Source organism: Hevea brasiliensis, chromosome 6 (assembly GCF_030052815.1).
Source record: "Hevea brasiliensis isolate MT/VB/25A 57/8 chromosome 6, ASM3005281v1, whole genome shotgun sequence".
Lineage (NCBI taxonomy): Eukaryota > Viridiplantae > Streptophyta > Magnoliopsida > Malpighiales > Euphorbiaceae > Hevea > Hevea brasiliensis.
In genome coordinates, this window is record NC_079498.1 from 105,980,377 (window position 1) to 105,999,946 (window position 19,570).

General features: G+C 31.1%; 4 protein-coding genes across 4 annotated transcripts in view; 1 reads left to right on the forward strand and 3 right to left on the reverse strand.

The window, feature by feature from the left end:
- Positions 1 to 3,947, reverse strand: part of LOC110665809 (60S ribosomal protein L28-2) — an 87,720-nt gene extending 83,773 nt beyond the window's left edge. Inside the window, exon 1 of the mRNA XM_058149051.1 lies at positions 3,942 to 3,947. The gene's annotated coding sequence lies outside the window, so the exon portion shown is untranslated. The remainder of the gene's footprint in view (positions 1 to 3,941) is intronic.
- On the forward strand, positions 3,025 to 9,525 carry LOC110647013 (ubiquitin carboxyl-terminal hydrolase 7). The gene is made up of 18 exons (XM_021800643.2): positions 3,025 to 3,193; positions 4,052 to 4,197; positions 4,343 to 4,378; positions 4,472 to 4,579; positions 5,535 to 5,635; positions 5,750 to 5,873; positions 5,991 to 6,050; positions 6,149 to 6,216; positions 6,501 to 6,551; positions 6,747 to 6,855; positions 7,468 to 7,556; positions 7,759 to 7,828; positions 7,991 to 8,071; positions 8,172 to 8,267; positions 8,362 to 8,410; positions 8,810 to 8,929; positions 9,019 to 9,093; positions 9,219 to 9,525. The coding sequence occupies exons 1-18, from the start codon at positions 3,184 to 3,186 to the stop codon at positions 9,272 to 9,274; spliced, it is 1,449 nt and encodes a 482-aa protein (XP_021656335.1). The 5' UTR covers positions 3,025 to 3,183; the 3' UTR covers positions 9,275 to 9,525.
- A 2,272-nt stretch (positions 9,526 to 11,797) lies between these two features.
- Positions 11,798 to 13,433, reverse strand: LOC110647004 (dof zinc finger protein DOF3.1). The gene has a single exon (XM_058149052.1). The coding sequence runs from the start codon at positions 12,769 to 12,771 to the stop codon at positions 12,034 to 12,036; it is 738 nt and encodes a 245-aa protein (XP_058005035.1). The 5' UTR covers positions 12,772 to 13,433; the 3' UTR covers positions 11,798 to 12,033.
- A 2,913-nt stretch (positions 13,434 to 16,346) lies between these two features.
- Positions 16,347 to 18,046, reverse strand: LOC110646999 (uncharacterized). Its single transcript, XM_021800625.2, has 3 exons — positions 17,757 to 18,046; positions 17,067 to 17,243; positions 16,347 to 16,640 (listed from the first exon to the last, which is right to left on the reverse strand). Exons 2-3 carry the CDS (start codon positions 17,234 to 17,236, stop codon positions 16,454 to 16,456), a joined length of 357 nt encoding a protein of 118 aa, XP_021656317.1. The 5' UTR covers positions 17,237 to 17,243; positions 17,757 to 18,046; the 3' UTR covers positions 16,347 to 16,453.
- Positions 18,047 to 19,570: the final 1,524 nt, after the last annotated feature.

Genomic DNA, 19,570 nt, shown 5'->3' on the forward strand with positions numbered 1-19,570 from the left:
TGAGTTCTTCGCTGGGACCCCTGATTTGGTTTATTAAGCGAAAGTCAGGCTTGAGTTCTTCGCTGGCACCAGGTTGGATTTAAGAGAGCTGTATAGGGGATCAGCTCCCATATATTATGATTGATGCTACAGGGTGCGTGAGGTAGTCATGGCTTGAGTTCTTCGCTGGGACCCCCGATTTGGTTTATTAAGCGAAAGTCAGGCTTGAGTTCTTCGCTGGCACCAGGTTGGATTTAAGAGAGCTGTATAGGGGATCAGCTCCCATATATTATGATTGATGCTACAGGGTGCGTGAGGTAGTCATGGCTTGAGTTCTTCGCTGGGACCCCCGATTTGGTTTATTAAGCGAAAGTCAGGCTTGAGTTCTTCGCTGGCACCAGGTTGGATTTAAGAGAGCTGTATAGGGGATCAGCTCCCATATATTATGATTGATGCTACAGGGTGCGTGAGTGCTCCAAGTTACATTTTTTATGTTATGATGTGAAAATATTGTTGATGTTGCATTTCACTCTACAGGGTGCATTAGTTTTAGATAGTTATAGAGATTATGGTTAAAATTGATATTTTACTCTCTGAGTCGAACGCTCACTCCTGTTCAAAAATTTTTCTAGGCCACAGGAGGATATTTTTGAGGTTAACCTGCTTTCTCCCTCGCAGGTCGATTACTAATGTTTGTATAAACTTGTTAAATCTTATAATTTCCGCATGTGTTAGGAATGTTTATTTGATTTGGGTCTGTAAACTAAATTATTATTTTGGACCTGTAAACTTAATATTCTATGCATGTTTGATGGATTGGATGAAGGAGCTGAGCTCCCATTTATTTTTATGCTGATAAGTATGTGGAGGGTGAGCTGAGCTCCCCAATTGAGTATTTATTGTGTTTACAGGTCGGGTGAGTCGAAAACTCTCCGTTGGAAAGTCCATTTTATGGCCGGACTCTGTCCGTTTGGTTTCTTGAAATTGGGCCCAAATGGGCCTTAGAATTGGGTAAATGAACAGTTAGGCTTACTACGGACCTCGGGGGCTTTAGGCTGGCCCAGGTCCTAGTGCCGGTCCGGCCCATAGGTTGGGTCGTGACATATTTAATATAATAATTATTAATTTTATTTTTATATGAGATTAAATTTATATTAGACATACCATTTAATTTAACATTATGAACTCTCTCTCTTTCAAAGGAGGGAAGGGGTGAATGGTCAAAATTAGAGTATACATAAATGAAGGAAAATCAAAAGTTTACTTCGCATTTCTTGGAATTACCGAGAAAAATAAAGATGGTGAATGGTGAAAGAAAATAAAATCAATGACTTCACTTCAAAATGACATTTTTGTTACGTTCAAATAAAATTTAAATAAAAAAAAATATTCATTAACTTTTATATAATAAATTTACCATATTTTGTCAATTTCACTTTATCATTTATAATGACTTTTGAAAATAAAAAATATTATTTAAATTATGATTATTTAGTGAGAGATGAAAATGAAAAGGGTGATTAGTGTTTTTTCTTAAAATTAGGTATGTTAATTTCATAAAATATTTAAATTTCATTTTATATAAAAATAAATATATAAAATTTTATAAATATTATTATAAAAGATATATATTTTATATTTAATTAAATATTTATATAAATGAGTTGGAGTAATTGATACTCAGTATGTAAGACTTGAACTCGACTCAATTCCATTACAGGTATTATTTTGTAAATCCGAATCCATCCCAAACCCAATTATATAATATCCAAATCTTTCATATTAGGTTTAATTGATTAAATTAATTATTTAAAAAAATAGTTATTATATTAATTTATATACTACTATATATTGATTTAACAGTATTTGGTCAAAATTAAAATAATTGATCAAATTAAAATAAAGATAAAAAAATTTATGTAAACAAATATTTTTAAAATATATAATTGTAATTATTGACTCAAAATAATTAGTAAAAAAATCTTTTTAATAAAGCTAAAAGTATAAATTAAAGTGATGCAATGTGTAAAATATGATTAAAGATTGAATATCTTCAAATAAAAAAATATATAATTTACTATCATACTTGATAATTTATTTTTAATAGTCATTGAAAATAAAGTTGAAGATGTCACGTGAATTTAATATTTAAAACGGTTCTTAATATGTTAAATTTTAATTCTTAATTATAATAATAAATGTGATAAAATTTGAATTTATAATTAAAAAATAAATTGAAATGAAAATTTAAAATCAATTAAGATAAAATTATTAAGTTCAATATTATATAACACTAATAAATAATTTTATAATTAAAGAGAAATAATAAATTAAAATGAAATTTCAAATTTAGTTACAGAAAAAATTTGTTAAGTAATGTATTATCTAATAGCAATAATTAAATTCATAATTAGAATAAGATAAGTTAAAATTAAATTGTTTAAAATATAATAAACAATATTTATATTAAATATATTATTTTCATCTCTCTTACATTTCAAATGTAAATTATTACATATTTTAATATAAATTTATTTTACTAAATATTTTTTAATACTTATAATTAAATTTATAAAAAAATAAATTAAAATAAAATTATTATTTTTAATTATACTAAATGTTAATTAATGGTAAATTTAAAAGGTTAAAAATGATTTAATCTCTAGCTTTGATATTAATATATTAAATGAGGCTTGAAAAAAATTTATTAAGTATAATGATTATTTTTAAAAACTGAATTATACACAATATGATTATTTTATTATTAGATATAGTTTTCATGAAATGCTTATATTTATTATATTTAAAAAATAATTGGATTATTCTAGAAGATATAATATTTTTTATTAATATATATAATTTATTTAAATTTAATTAGGATTAAAAATGGAAGTTGATTGGCAATTTCTTATCAATAATTTAAATAGTTGAGTCCGCAGCAAATTTATTAGTCAACGTGATTTTCGATTTTGACCCACCTTGGACCCGTATTTGTAGAGGATTTACCCATCAACATTACCCAACATAAAATCCGGATCCGGATTTACACACAACCAGCTCCTTGCCTATAAAGCTTAAAATCCAAATCATACGAGAACTCTCAAAGCTGATTTTCCCCTTTCCGCAAGCAAGCCAAAGGCACAGACACAATCTCAAAATCCACACCGCGCTATCTCCGTTGATCCCTCAAATAACCTATCAATCATGCTCACAGGTATCGTTTCAAGTCGCTTTTATTTTAATTAATCGCTTTAGATTATACTTGCTCTCTCTCTCTCTCTCCCTTTAATATTGAGATAAATAATTTATGTAGCATCTACAGCTTGATGTTCTTTTGGGTTTATTTTTGAATTTCAGAAACTGGGTTGCTGGCGATTTTTGGGTTTTTATCTCACACACACATATCTGGTCTAAACTATGTGATGGTTCATTTTGTAATTGCAAGTGTTTGAGGGAAGAGTCCTGGGGTGTATGCTTCATATTGCTTAATGATTTGTGGGTAGGAATATATTATATCTGTTATGGATTGGAATTGATAAAAGTAGAATTAAAAACAAAAATAACGTAAATTTAGAGCGTATAGTTAAGTGCTGAGATAACTTATGTATGAATCAGAAATCTATGCAAAACAAATGATATGACGTTGAAGCTCTTTTTAGTTTTGTAGTAACCTCCTCTATTATTGATGAAATATCCTTGTTTGGGCATGGGTGTTGAATCTTAAGATTCTAAGATTATCTATGTTATTATTGCTTTATATTGAAATGAAATTTATTTAATGTGCAACTGCAGCTATGCATATTTCGTTTCCGCCCTTTGTTTCTTTTAAGGATACTTAACGAACATAAAATCTCTAGTTTTTATCTTCTACAAGTGATGAACTGGTATGGACCATGTGAGAAATTAGTCTTCATTAGATTTGTTTACGGTTTACCATGGGCTAATGGGGATGTGTTGACCATCTAGGATTTTTTATGAAGGTCTACGCATAATTGGCAGTGTATTTTGGAACTCTTTACTTGTTCCTCAAAATGTGATATTGGATTATGATGATTCAAATGAATTATTCCAGTGAGCGTAAAATGGCAAAAGGAGGTCTTTCCGAAAGTGGAGATCGACATGAGCCAGCCCCCTTACGTTTTCAAGTGCCAGTTGTATGATCTGACAGGAGTACCCCCTGAGAGGCAAAAAATTATGGTTAAGGGTGGTTTATTGAAGGTAATTAGCTGGTATTGTTGTTGTATTAGGGCAACAGTGATTACTTCTCTGATGTATCATGATACTTTGTATTACATTAAGAATTTGTAATGTGTTTTTATGGGTGTACTATCACCCTTCTTAAATTTGTTCTTTGACAAAGCAGGATGATGCTGATTGGGCAACATTAGGAGTGAAGGAGGTGAATAATCTTTGTGGTGATTTTAAAGCTATATCACTTTTCTTCTGATGGAATTTGATTTTGAACAATGGTTTGATTTAATTTTTTTCCTAGGGTCAAAAATTGATGATGATGGGAACAGCAGATGAGATTGTGAAGGCCCCAGAGAAGGGCCCTGTTTTCATGGAAGATCTTCCGGAAGAAGAACAAGTAGTTGCTGTGGTAAGCTTCTTTGGTATCTTTCTTTTCTGTTGTCACCCATGATTTATGTCTCATTTATGATTGGAATGTATTAATTGGAAATGTATCTTTAATAAATATTTTTTATCATAGATATATGAAATTCTTTCCATTTATAATTTTTGCTAACTTTTCATTTCTCCATATCTTTGATTCTATATTAAACTCTTGACTTTTGTTTTGGCCTATTGACTCTATAGTAATGAAAAATTTTCCTTGATTCTATGTCGAGGAATATTATTAAAATCTTAGCCTGAATTTCATTGCAGGCTTTCTTTTTGGCTTGAAGTTGCTCAAAGCTTATGTTAGCAAAGCTGTGATACTGAATTTTATAATTAGTGGTTTAGACTGTTATTTCTGACTATCTCATCGTTAACCTAAAGTCTGTGCCTGTGGGTTACTTTGGTTGACCTTGGTTAGCACTGGTTAAGTACTGTATGATTAACATTTCTAGTTCCTTGTCATTCTCAACATGTTTATTGCAGAACTCAACTCAACTGAGCTTAATTCCAGACTAGTTATTGTGGGCTACATTGATTTCTTTCCTTCTTCTGCATTTTTAGGAGTCAATACTTTTTGTTAGTCATGAAGGATCTGTATTCATAGAGGTTTAAAGAGTTTTACATTGGTCATCAACATGCACAATTCTCCCCCTTTATCAAGGTTTTAGGGATAGAGCATACCTAATTCGTCCTTTTATCAAAGTTTGATGTAGTTTGAGGTTCTTGTAGATGCTATTGTTTTAAAGTGTTCACGCATGCTTACCTATGCCACCTTAAATTTTTGAAACTTTGTAGTTCAAAATTAATGTCTTGTACTGATGTTCAGTTTGTTGCAGATGAGCAGTAATGCTTTTTGTCGTGTTGGTTTTTTCCTTGGCCAATGTTCTTGTTTAGCCTTGGTGCAAGCATATTACTAATGTTGTTTCTGCTACCAGGGTCATTCTGCTGGTCTATTTAACCTGGGAAACACTTGTTACATGAACTCCACAATACAATGTTTGCATTCTGTTCCAGAGTTGAAGTCTGCTTTAGTTAAGTAAGTAATCTTATTTCGTGAATAAATGTGTTGCTTCTGATTAGTCTTGAAGTAGCAGAATAGACATGCTTTTAATTTGACGGAGCCCTTTTTCTCAATGTGAATTTTGATCAGGTATCCGTCCGAAAGGAGAAGTGATTTAGATCAGACATCACATATGTTGACAGCTGCAACTCGAGAACTGTTTAATGAGCTTGATAAAAGTGTCAAGCCTGTGGCACCTATGCAGTTTTGGATGGTTTGTTCTCTTTTCATCTTTATATGTAGTTGGGAGTTGTCATTGTGCATTTTGTTTTGCTGGGATACAAGGAAAAAAAAAGCGACTGCAGATTTATTCTTTTGGTTGTGTTTGCAGGTGTTGCGGAAAAAGTATCCACAATTTGGCCAATTGCATAATGGTACCTTCATGCAGCAGGTTTTTCAAATATCTAATAACTGTCTGCTTCTTTTAATAGTCTAGTATATTTAATTCTGTTGTAGTGTTGATCTATGTACTCTTAAAATATATGACAGGATGCTGAAGAATGTTGGACACAACTTCTATACACTCTTTCACAGTCTCTTAGATCTCCAAGTCCCAGGTAGTTTTGGCTTTATTTAATGGTGTGAATGTGCAACAATAATTATTGGCAAGTCTGCAATTGAAATTGGCTTCATAGAAGCTTACTTCATTAAATGATTGATCTCTTTAATAATTGTTTCCTCAATTATAACCTGTAATGTAGCTTAATTAGGTGCAGAATAAGTTTTTTAAAGATATATATTATGAAGTTTTGGGTTTAGATCTTTGTTGTGTGGTCATCTAGCTTTCTTCTTGTCATTTATGTTTAACACAATAATTTCATGATCTTTAACTTTCTCACAGTGAAAGTCTGGATACTGTGAAGGCACTTTTTGGAATTGAACTTGTAAGCAGGTAGATATCTCGAGCTTTTTTGTTTTTTTTTTTTTTTTTTGGTTGTGGATCATACATCAAACAGAAGCATATGGCTAATTTTCATTTGTGGTATTCTGTCAACTATATTAGTAATATTGATGCTTTTTGGGTGGTTTTGGTTGTTTTAATGTGCCTGAAGGCTAAATGTTTTTAACAAAATTTTAATGTTGCTAGGATCCATTGCCAAGAGAGTGGTGAAGAGAGCTCAGAGACAGAATCAGTTTATTCACTTAAATGCCACATATCACAGGAGGTGAATCATTTGCATGAAGGACTAAAGCATGTAAGCATTACCAGCAATTTATTTGTCAACATATCATTCTTTTCCTTGTGTGACAAGGGTTGTTTCAAAATGCTTCCTTGTATTCTTCTTCATACCTGTGTTCTGGTCTTTCATTTTGGTACCTTCTTTAATAAGTTAATTATAGAGAATAAACAGGAGGGGGGGAGTTTAGAGCTTTACACCCCTAGTGTTTCGGGTGTTTTTAGAGGAATGAGGGCATTATACTTTGTGTTCCTTGCTTCTTGTTGTGTGTTGGAATGATAGGACGATATCTTATCCTCCATGTTGTAATCTCATTTCTTTCTTGCTTAAAGTTTCTGTTAACATCCAAAGCGAAAAAAAAAAAAAAAAAAGTCCAATTAGTAATGACAATAATGCTTCTGAATTATTTGGTCATATGCTGCATCCTTTTGTGAACACTTTATGTTTTTGAGATGATTTTCTACCAAGTCTGTTATTATAATTGGTTTCTCCACCCTGTCATTGGAGTCTTTTGCTTGCATCATATAATTGATTTTTGTAGCATTGCTTATTCTTTTGCAGTCATGAATATTTCTAATCCCATGATGTTACATGGGAATTATGATTCATCCACATTACTGGGTTGTGTAGGGTCTGAAATCTGAGTTGGAGAAGGCTTCCCCTTCCTTAGGGCGTAGTGCAATTTACTTGAAAGAGTCTCGCATCAATGCCTTGCCAAGGTAACAAATTGCCTGTTTCCGTGAGATTTTGTTATTTACAATGTTCGATGGATCTCCACTTTAGTTGTTGGATTTCTGGCTAGATAGTTCATAAGTCGTAAATTTACTGATTTGACTTCATCAGTGTCAACGCCATTTTTCTTCTTCTGCTATTTTTAAGTTGGAATGAGACCCTTAGAATCTTGAAATGTGTATTTTCAAGGTACTTGACTGTTCAGTTTGTTCGTTTTTTCTGGAAGAGAGAGTCAAATCAGAAGGCCAAGATTTTGCGGGTAATCTTTTGTTTATGTGATGCTGAAAGAAAAATTAACTAAATACAAGATGGTTAGTTTTGTATCAAAGAAGCCCTTTGGTCTAGGTTTAAAGATTGGTTATGTAAAAAGATTCATGAAAGCAATAATTGTATTTTCTTTTGAACATGCTTGTGTTCTTAGAAAGTGGATTATCCTTTGGAGCTGGATGTCTATGATTTCTGTTCAGATGATCTCCACAAAAAATTGGAAGCACCTCGCCAGGTATATGATATATGTGGAGTTCAATTTAAATCTAAATGATGATAATTGTTTGTGTGCTTTGGTGGTGTCATGGTTGTTATTAACTTCTAATAACTATCAGTCTTTAAGAGATGAGGAAAGTAAGAAGCTTGGCCTGAAAGCAAATGAGAAGAGTTCTGGTTCAAAAGATAATGATGTCAAGATGACAGATGCTGAGGTGAGCTGCTGTTTGAGCGACACAAGCAAGTACAAATACTTAAAGCCCTTTGTGTCTGCAACCCATCTTACTTTTATTTGTGTTTTGCATATAGGGATCATCCAATGGAAGCGGAGAATCTTCAAAGGCTACCTCGGAAGAAGGTAAAATGTTGTAAATATTTTCCTTAGCTTGACATGAGCATCTCTTTTATATTTCAATGTTTTCATTGAAGATCTGGTGCACATGCTCTGTGTTTGACATCCAAGGTCTTATTTGCAGTAATAGCATTAACATTGTGGTTAGTTTTGTGTTTGGATGTGGCACTGTAGATTTATGGTGTAAATGAGGTGTTGTTCGTGGCATTGTATTTTTAGAAGTTTCTTTCTGAAATTTGGTTGGTTTCCAGTATTGGTCATCCTTCATTGAGTGTTATGAAACCAATATTTGACTTTTGACTTTGTGCTTCCTAAGTTATTTTACCAAAGATGCACATATATTAATTTCTGATGCTCAGTCCATCTTTAGTTGCTCTCTATTAAGCATTCTTACTGTTCATCCAGGAGGTTCATCTGACAGAGAATCACATTTAACTGGAATATATGATTTGGTTGCTGTGCTGACCCACAAGGGGAGGAGTGCTGATTCAGGGCATTATGTTGCCTGGGTAAAGCAAGAAAATGGTAAGTTCTCTGGATCTAGTTAGTTTGATTACTTTGTCACTGTTATATTTGGCTCGAGTTTTTGAGCTGATGAATTTCATTCCTCACAGGTAAATGGATTGAGTTTGATGATGATAATCCCATTCCACAGCGGGAGGATGATATAACTAAACTATCTGGGGGAGGTGAGCCTAGTAGGGAAATTGTATCTTGTCGCATCTTTAAATGGCTAATTTAGAAGATTGTTGCTAGTCAACTATATGCTTTTATAGCTCTATTTCCCTTTAATTTTGATTTCTTGTGGTTTCAGGTGACTGGCATATGGCGTATATTTGTATGTACAAGGCACGTGCTGTCCCCATGTAATCTGATTTTACTGTCATTATTGTTTTATTTAGATTCAAGTCACGCAGGGACATTTTCTGTAGATTCAGATTATGAAATGGGCAATAGATTTGCAATTGTTGTACTATAGAAATTGTCATATTCCTGTGTGTTTTATGACCTGCGAGTTTTCAGTGGCTTGATTTCATTTTCTAATTATGTGGCATTTCTTGTTGGTAATTGTGGTCATGTCTGTAAATACTCTTTTGGTGAATCAGTTAATTGTTATGTCATTCTCTTCCAACTAACAATGCCCAATTGCCCTGGTTGACACTTCATAATCAAGTAATCAATCTCTATCCTAGAAATGATGACAAGTTGAACCTGTCTCTGGAGTTGTCTTCATTTTATTTTTCTGGCTAACCAAAATCCAAAACATTCTATAGCTTTTTCCTTCCCTTCTGCTGCTTCTTGTATCATTGTTTTTAATTTCCAAGTTATTTGCTGCTTCCTCTTCCTCCCAAACTCCTGCAAAGAAGAAAATGCAAAAAATGTAGGGCCTTTGCTGTTTAAGAAAGGCAGTTCCACCTTTTGCAAAAATAGAGTCTAATTAAGTTTCATCCCCATCTATCAGTAACTCCAAACTGTGTCCCCAAAAGTAGTTTCCATCTATTTCAATAAATGGTTCAATAATGGGAACCACCCAAAAAAAAAAAAAAAAAAAATGTAGGCAAGAAGATGGAACTTTGAAGGCAAGACAACGGTCTTATTGGTACATTTATGCACTTGCACATGGAATGGTCACAAGTACATTCAAGATCCAATTATTGTCCTTTGCTCAATTGCTAGTGAAGTTGTTCTCTTAAAAAAGATTTCTCCATTTTGTGAATAAACTCTAATAAATGTTGAGTGCAGTAATAAGGTCCATATCTTCTAAAATTATCAAACAAAATTTGTTGTTGTGTGATGTAGACCACATTAATTGTGGCAAAGAAGCCAAGTCATAGCTTCCTTCCCTTCAAAGTTGGTGAGCAAGACAAGAAGAAAATGCTAGTCTTTCGGATGTGAACCAAAAATTTCATCAAGAATTTTGCCATTTGCCGCTCAAGAATTAAGACCAGCAGCATCCCTGTTCTTTCCATATAAGCCTAATGAACCCTCTTTACATTCCATCTCATTTATCACTAGCCACCATCCATTTGATGTGAGTTTGTGTTGGGAGCCAGCCAAATAAAAATTAGTAATGTCCCCTATGGACCCTAGGCTTTCCCCAATTTGCAACTTTGGAGAATTTGACCACTTGCAGAACAAATGCCCAACAACGCTAATGTATCTCTCTTTCTCTGAATCACCATTCATTTGATGAGAATTTCTACTTATTTTCCTATGAAGGGGATTAAGTAGAGCCTCACACGTGTTGCCTTCTGCAGATGAAATTTTTAACCACGGAGGAGTGGTCCAATTAAGCCATTATTAATGGTGTGAGGCCATTAAGCAAAACGATGATTCAACTCATTTATTTTTAAGGATGGGATAGATTAGACTAATTCAGACTCGCTATTGAAAAAAAAAAATCTCACTTCTTTTCTCTAAATTTACACGTTCAATTTTCTCTCTAAAAGTCTTCAATTCAGTGCGATCTAAAGAGAAAGTCTGATCGTTTGACCGTCGACTTTTACCTATCCTTTCTTTCTTTTAGGTAATCGTTTAGTTTTTTTCTTTTTTAATTTTATTTTTTATTTAGTCTTCAAATTTAGAGTCCAAAATCAACTTTTTAAATATATTAATGATAAAATATTAAAAAATAATTTAAAATTAAATTTAATAAATTTTATTTATGAAAATATTAAAATAATAAAATAATTTTTTTAAAAAATTTTTTAAGCAACATTTAAAATTATATTTTTATTCAAAAGGGGTAATTTGTTGTGAAGCCTTTTTAGTGCAGGTGTCTACTGACAATTTCGGAGGTGGTACTGATCTGGTCATCTTCGGCAAGCCCTTTCTGATAAAAAGAAAAAATTGAAGACCAGCTCCCATGCTCTTACCATTCTGTTAGTTTTTATGAAATTTTGCCCAAATTAAGATTTCAACTTTAGAAAAAAAATAACAATAGTACAAGATTTTATTTGAATTAGAAATCAGAATCCCAATCATACCTTCAATGCAGGCAGAAATTTTGGCATGTGTGCTTCAAAGTCTAGGGTGAATAGAACCCTAGTCATTTCCATTTGTCAATCTGAATTCTAATTTAATAGATTTGAAACCAAGAAAAAGGGAAGCAAAGAGAGGCCTGGTCAAAGGAAAAATGAAACCAAAAACATGAAAATTCTGACAAGAAGGAAAGAAAATAACAATTAGAAATCAAAGAGAGACATTATAATAAGAAATCATATTATATATTGTAGCTGCAAGGACTTTGGATTTCCCAAATCCTTCTTATTATCAAATCATCTCTTGCTCATAAGCAGCAAGAAGAGTGTCAACTCCCACTACGCTCATCAATGGCATTAGGTCCATTACTTGAAAAATTAAATAAAAGAAGGGGCAATATTACCAAGAAAATGGCAAGCCAGAAGAACAACACATCCCTGCATTATCACTAATTAAGATCATAATGGTTATGATATAAACAAAGCTATAAAATTAATCCCTCCACACCAAAAACCCAAAATAAATAAATTCTAATACTCTCTTTTTTTTTCCCCTTTTCATGTGTGAACTGTGAACCACATTCAAGCTAAAACCCACACCCAAAAAAAATAAAAAAATAAAAAAAGCCATATTATCCTGTGTTCTCCCTATTGGAAACTATAACCTGGAGTGTAAATAGCAAGATCAGGCCATCCATTACTGTTTCCCCAATCACCGCTTTGCAAATAACTCCCACCACCACCACCACCACCACCGACGTCATTATTATCATTGCCTTGAACATCTAAGCTTCGGTTCTGACCTGAACCAGCATTTAAACCTGAATTTAAGTCCTCAACAAATCCACCCATTTGCACCATTTTTAGACCCGACCCATTTGGATTCAAGCCCTCATAGATACTTCCAAACTGCACATTTGATGCCAATAGCCAGCTAAAGCTACCGCTCATGTCCAGTATCTTTCGGTCCTGATCTGCTTCTAAGCCATATATGCGGGTCGGATCACCCAAATCCGAAATCCTATTAGCCACCAATTGCAAGCTTGATGTTGCCGGTGCCGTTGATGTTGTTGATGATGATTCTGGCACCGGACGGTTGAGGCGAGCTGGGTCAGTGTTGGTGTTGGGATCCGAGTTCGGACGTCTCTGATTCGAGGAACGTTTAGTGCTCTTGCGGCTGCCACCACCGACAGGGATGTTTCTTAGAGCGCCACCTTTGGTCCAGTATCTCCTACAATTCTTGCAAAAATGGCGGGGCTGAGAGAGATTATAGTTGTTATAGTAGCAGAACTTGGTGTTGTTGGAGTCACAGCGTGGGCACTTTAGCTGTTCCTGCTCCGGAAAGTGGGGCTTGATCGGCTGGAATGCAGTTGATGGATCTTGCATGTTATCTCTGCTGGCTCTTACACCAAATGGATAAAAACAGAGATAGGTTTTGCAGGATTTGCTGAACTGAAGCGGTTTTGGTTCTTGAAGATGAAGATATGGTTTTTAAGGATTAGATGAGCTGGGTTAGATTTCAGTAATGAAATGAAGTAGAAAAGACTTGAACTTTGAATTATTTTCAATAGAAAGAGATATGTATAAGTTAGAAAAAGAGAGAATGGGTTGTGAAACTCGGAGTGAACTAGCTTTTGACGATTTGAGTTGGATTTTTCAGGGCATATATAAAGAGGGAATGGACTGTCAAACCAGGTGTGAACTAGGTTTTGACGATTTGAGTCGGAATTTTTCAGGCACCTGACAACCTAATTAGCATTGAAAGCTGAGAAGTGGCAAAAAGGCAAAACAAAACAGAATAGACGACCCAGACATGGCATTTGAAGAGAGAGAAGAGATCATATCCACCACCAACTCTGTAATGCAAAACCACAGAGACTTAAGTTTTATGTTCTTGAAACGAAGCAGACAAAGCTAAAAGAGAGAGAAGACTTTGAGCTTGAAAGGGAACTTAAAAGAGAAGCAAATCCAATTTCTTCCAAGTGGGGTTTGAGGTTTTCATGAGAAAATGAAATTCAGAGAGAGAGAGAGAGAGTAAAAAAAAAAAAAGAGAGCTGCGCAGAAGAGATGAGATAGAAGAAAAGAGAGATTTGGATTCTTGAAAATCTGGAAGAAGAGGATCTGTTAGTTTGTGTTTATGTGTGAGAGCGACCACACAAGTGAAGAGCAACCACAAAAGTGATTATTAAATTTAAAAAATAATTAAATTATTATTTTATTTTATTTTAATTAAATTTATTATAAAAATATTAATAATATGATTTATTTTCTAATAAGATAATAATTTACTCTTTATAAAAAATAGCTGAAATTTTATCTATAAAAATATTTTAATATGTAAACTAACAATTATAAATTAAAGAAATTTTTTATAAAATAAAAGTAAGGTTTAAAAGTTTTTTAATAATAAATTAAAATTAAGACAATAAGTGAAATATTATTCTCAACCAATTAGCCAAAGCCACGAAGTGACGGGGGAATGGAAAACTGCGTGCAAACAAAGCAAAAGGAAGCACGCAAGCCCAAGTGAGAGCATCATGAATAACTGAACAATAAATCAAGACCGTCCATTTTCTGAGTGCTCAAATCACGCTATCCACTTGTCAAATCTTGCAATTAAAGCAGTTCCAATTACCAACAAAGAAGAGCCAAGTCACCGGCAATACGTGGCACTACCCTATGAGTGATATGAGCACAAAGGTTGAATGGGAGGGTGACATCATCACATTAACATCAAATAAATTGTACTACGTGACTTTCTAATTTCTAAGTCAATGGATTATGGCTGGAGGTGGGTCCCTTTTTGCTCTCTGCCGTTTTTCTTATAATGAACTGTCGTTTTTGTTTACCACTGCGCCGAAATGCGTTATTTCAAATTTAACGTGAAAAACGTTTCATGATGAAAACAAATAAAGCATTTATTTTTATGACATTTTCAACACGAAAAATGATTCGCATAAGTGGCGAAATCGGAATTTAAGATTAAAAGGGGAAAATTTTTATATAAAAAAAATTATATAAAAGCTTGATTTAGTTTGATAAAAAAATATTTTTTTTAATTTAGTTCAATAAAAATTAATGTTTAATTTCCTTTAACATGTTATTGTAGTGGATATAAATGTTAAAATATAAAATTTAATTAAATTTTTTCATTAAAAGTTGAATTGAAAATTAAATTTATATATATATATATTTTATAATTTTTTAGATGTATTATATATTTTTAATATATATATATATATATATATATATATATATATATATAAAACTTAGTATTATATTTTATTTTTTATATTTTTTTTAATAATTTTAATTATAAATTTATTAAATTATTTTATATTTCTTAACTATAAGTTACTATTATATTATATAATATATTTAGTTCAAAAAAATATATGCACCTTGGAGTGAAAAATTATATAATTTAGAAATGATTAAAAGATATATTATAAAATATATAATGTACTAATAACTAAATTTAAAATTTAAATATTAATTTAAATATATTTTTTATAAAATAATTATATAAAATAGTTTCAAGAATAAAAAATTATATCAAAATTAAAAAATTGAGAATTGTACCAAATAAAAATTGAATCGAAATTATATTAAAATTTTTATTTAGTTCTGATTCATAAATAGATGTTAAATCAATTCGAAACTGCATACTCTTAACATTCACTATAAAAATTAAAATTAAGAGTAGAAAAAATAATTTTATAAAATAAATTTGAGTATTTAAAGAAATACATAAAACTATAATATGTTTTTTCTGAGAAATCAAAAGAAAAAACTATAAAAAAATGAAAAAACTAAATATAACAACGAAATTGCTCATTTATCCTAAATCTTATAATTGATTTTTTTTTATTATTTACCTTATTTCTATTTGACTTTTTCAACTATTTCCAATTTTATTATATTTTTTTCACAAGTTGTAAATATAACTTTTAAGTTGTTATAGCTTTTAAGTTATGGCTTTTGAAAGTACAAAGAGAATAAAAATTAAAATATTTTTTTATTTTTTAATTTAAGTTTAAATTTAAAAGAAACAAAAATTAAATTTTAGAGGGTAAATGTTAAATTTTATTTTTTTATTTTTAATTTAAGTTTAAATTTAAAAGGAACAAATATTAAATTTTAAGGGTTAAATGTTAAATTTTAAAGGGAATTTTTTTTTAAAATTTATTATTTTCAAGAGAACAATTTTCTTTAAACAAAAATAAGGGGGCGATTAATCCAAAAACCATTTAACCTTTATCATAAAAAAAAAAACTATTTTAAATCTCATTTTCTATCAAAAAAATAATAATAATTACACAAGCAATGCAAATGGCGAAGATAAGAAGAATAAGCATGGACGGTGACGATTAAATCAAGATCACGAGAGTGTAGAGGTCAAAGAGCAATAGATGAAGGTGGGTCCCAAGAGGTACTGAAAACAAGTGGTGAAGAGGGAGTGGTGGTGGAGTCAGCGGCGGCGGTGGGGTGAAGGCCCAAAGAAAGAAATAGTAATGTGGTGTCTGGGTTGTAGAAGCGTGCCGCGTGATTTAGATGGGTTGGGCAGTTTTTATAGGCTGTCATTTTATTTATGTCTATTAATTTTAATTTATTATAAAAAAAAATTAAAATTTTAATTTTATTTCAAAAATTTTACAAATTATATTATAAAAAATTTTTAAATAAAAAATAAAATTATTTTTTTACCTTTTTTTATCTCACATTAAAAAATTAATTATTTCAATTATTATTTTAAAATGTTAAAATTATATTTATAAACATTATATTATAATTAAAAAAAAAGTAAATAGACTTATTAATGAATTAGATTTTTTTCTTAAAAAAGAGATTTAAAATTATAAGACCCTCATTTCTTTGGCTTATAACCCAATATTTTTTGTTTAATTGAGTATTTGTCTTATAATATAAAATAATTTTTTATAATTTATTTAAAAATAATATTAATAATATAAAATTTACTTTATAAAAAATAAAATTACCATTGAAACTCTCAACATGAATGCTCTTGTACAATTAGTCTAAATGTGAAAATTTAAAGCAGTTGAAATTAGACACTGTAACCAGTTACTGTAAAACCTCTTCCAATTATTTCACCACCACAGAACCAAGCAAAGCACTCAAGTCCAAACAGAGCAACAAGGCCAGCATTCTCTATATTGAACTCTTGCTTGTTCTTCATTAGGTTCTTGAGAGACTCAACTTCCTTCCAGAATGATTCACAGCGGTTAGGAATACTGTAGTAACAAGCAGAAGAGAATACTGTTGGACAGCTGATGTTTGCAAATCAAACTGATAAAATTCATTTCTATGTATCACATCATCATATGCATATCTGTTATTCTTGAGTAGACTCGGTTTATTGTGAGTTCAATACACAACTATATGGTGAACTCACAAAATATTTATGTATGTATGCGTTATGCAGAACTAGGCTAATAAGCCCTGCAATTGAATCAATAAATTACCAGCATTTTCACTATGAAACGGTAGCTACTTGTTTTATTTGATCTGTAATTGCAAATGGGGGTTTAAAATTATAAATTCATCTTTGTTTCAATCTTTGGTATCTGCTAATTTGAGTGAAAAAGATTTCCCAGATAGCATAATGATGTGTGAAAGATGGTGTACTGATCAGTGTATATAATTTCCAGGAGAAAAACCTGGCAAGACGAGTGTAAAGCAGTTGATTTGCGAGCAATTGGCATCTCTCTGCGGTGGGTGGCTCCTGGATATATTGCTTATTTTGCTCCAACAACTGCTTGTAGAAAGCACATCCATGCTTGGCTGCTGAACTCACCTTAGCATGCAACTGAGGTAGCTTTGATGCCATGGACACCCTGTACAAAGTCTCGCATTAAACTGAAGTTTTAAACATCAATCCACAGCTTTCTAATCCTACTTAAGCCTTGTAATATTCAGGTAATTCATGAAATTAAAGAAAAAAAAAAAGGCAATTTAGGACAAAAATCATCCCACATTTAGGTTCTGATAAGGGTTCATGTATACAATCCGTAGCTTAAAATAGTGACCTTCAGGTGCTGTTACATCAAAGCTACCCTCATGAAATTAAATCAAAGTTAATAAATCTGTTTGGTTCACAAGAAAATTAAAGGGAAAATGGGACATTCAATGTTTTAGTATAAAAATGTTATACTGACTGGGAAATGGAAGAACAGAAAAGAAAAACAATTCTACATTATCCTTGAAAATTCTTCTACCACCAACAGCCTCAGGAACCAAATGAAACAAAAAGGGAAAAGCTCTGATCAACAGTGAAGAGAAGATACGAATAAGATCAACAAAAAATTTTCTAAATAAGAAAAAAAAAGGGATTTGCAAGATTAATTTACCCTTGATTAGTTTTTCCCCGACCCTTTCCTATGTTTAAGCAGTGGGCTATAGAGAGGAGATGGTAAACCCCTAATAAAGCTGAAGAGAGAGATTAGAGAATGGCATTTCAGTTAATTAGTGCCAAGAAAGGAGGGAGCCATGACTTGTTCTCCAACTGTTCTGTTTTAGAACTTTGGGTTTTGTTCTTGGAGAAATCAGTTCATGGGCCTCTGGCATAAGGGAGGGTCAAATATATATTGGAGAATAGCAAGCTTACTGGGGAACAAGGTAACATACACCCATGTGATTTTGGCATCTGATAAGCTCAATGAGATATGCTGATTTGGGTATTTTTTCAATTAGCAAGATCTAAACCAATTTAACTACTTAGTAATCTCAAGGCTTAAATTTTGCAAGCTCATTAACAAATTTTATCATCAGCCATCAGGTACTCCAACTCTCCAAGTCTTAATTGGCAATGGATCAATCTCATTCTCAGTTGACGCTGGGGCTGAAAATCTTGCTTCACAGAAGGGATTGAAACAGAAAATGGGTTATTACCTGATCTGACTTGATCTGGTGGCTGAAGTCTGAAGACATAATAGATTCATGAATCCCAATTTCACTATCTGCTTTATTTATATAATTTTTTTTATTTATATGATTTAGAACTCGAAATTATATCTCATGGCTTTAAATTTAAATTCAAATATCATTAAATTAATGTTTATAGATCAAAATGTATTTATATTTTTTCACTTTTTTTTAAATTTCACACTAGTGATTTAAACATTTTTCTTTCAGATTTGATTAAATTTAATATAAATAATAACATATACCCTTACTTGGAATGTGAAATTTTTAAAAATTTAATTTTTTTTAGTTAATTATTACTTTTAATTTAGAAAAACATAATTTTTTTTAATTTAAATTTTTTATTTTAAAGTAAACAAAAATCAAATTGAAAATTTAGTTTGAATCATTGATTTATGTAATTAAAAGAAACTAATTAGGTTTATGATGATACCTCAAATGTTTATGGAAATTCTTGCTCTGATTAAACTATTTGTATTTGTATGCATTAGGCAATTGCAGGGGAGAGCAGTTTTCAGTTTAAATCGAAAAATCGAATCGAATCGAGTCAATTTAGTTCAATTAGTTTGGTTTTAAAATTCAATTGATTCGGTTTTTAAATTTAATTGGTTCGGTTAGGTTTATAATTTTTGATAATTTCGATTAATCGGTTCGGTTCAGTTATTTTCATAAAAAATTAAAAAAAATCAAATCGAAACAAAATTATTAATATATATATATATATATATCAAGGAAATTAAAGAAAATAAAACCGAATTTTAAGATTTTTGAGTTTTGATTTCTAATTTTTTTTGTTTATATGTTTTTATTATTTAGATTTAATGTTGAAAATATGAAATTTTATAAATTTCGATTTGATCGGTTTAAAACCGAATCGGATCAATATTTATCGATTTGGTTCAATTTAATTTTCTCTTATTAATCAATTTAATTCAATTTTTAAAATTTTTAATTTTTAATTTTTAATTTTATCAGTTTAATTTAATTTGAAACCGAACCAACCGTTTACACACCCCTAATCAATTGTATTCTCTGCTTCGATTGTTGTTTTTGTTTCTATATTACTGACTTATCCATTAAATCAGTCTGATTAATTTTTTTTGTTTAGTTTTAACTATTATTTTTCAATTTATTATTTTTACATTAATTACTATTTCATCAAATTTACTTATTAGTGTAATTAGACGATCCATTAATCATTATAAATGGATCCAACAATTAAATCCTTTTATTATAAGTA

Excerpts from the sequence above, each read along its gene's own strand:
- LOC110647013 (XM_021800643.2), top strand. Across the intron at positions 4,580-5,534 it reads AAGAACAAGTAGTTGCTGTG|GGTCATTCTGCTGGTCTATT; the intron begins GTAAGCTTCTTT and ends TTCTGCTACCAG. Across the intron at positions 8,072-8,171 it reads AATTGGAAGCACCTCGCCAG|TCTTTAAGAGATGAGGAAAG; the intron begins GTATATGATATA and ends AATAACTATCAG.
- LOC110647004 (XM_058149052.1), bottom strand. The coding sequence starts at position 12,771 with ATGCAAGATCCATCAACTGCATTCCAGCCGATCAAGCCCCACTTTCCG.
- LOC110646999 (XM_021800625.2), bottom strand. The coding sequence starts at position 17,236 with ATGGCATCAAAGCTACCTCAGTTGCATGCTAAGGTGAGTTCAGCAGCC. Across the intron at positions 16,641-17,066 it reads CTTTACACTCGTCTTGCCAG|TATTCCTAACCGCTGTGAAT; the intron begins GTTTTTCTCCTG and ends TTGTTACTACAG.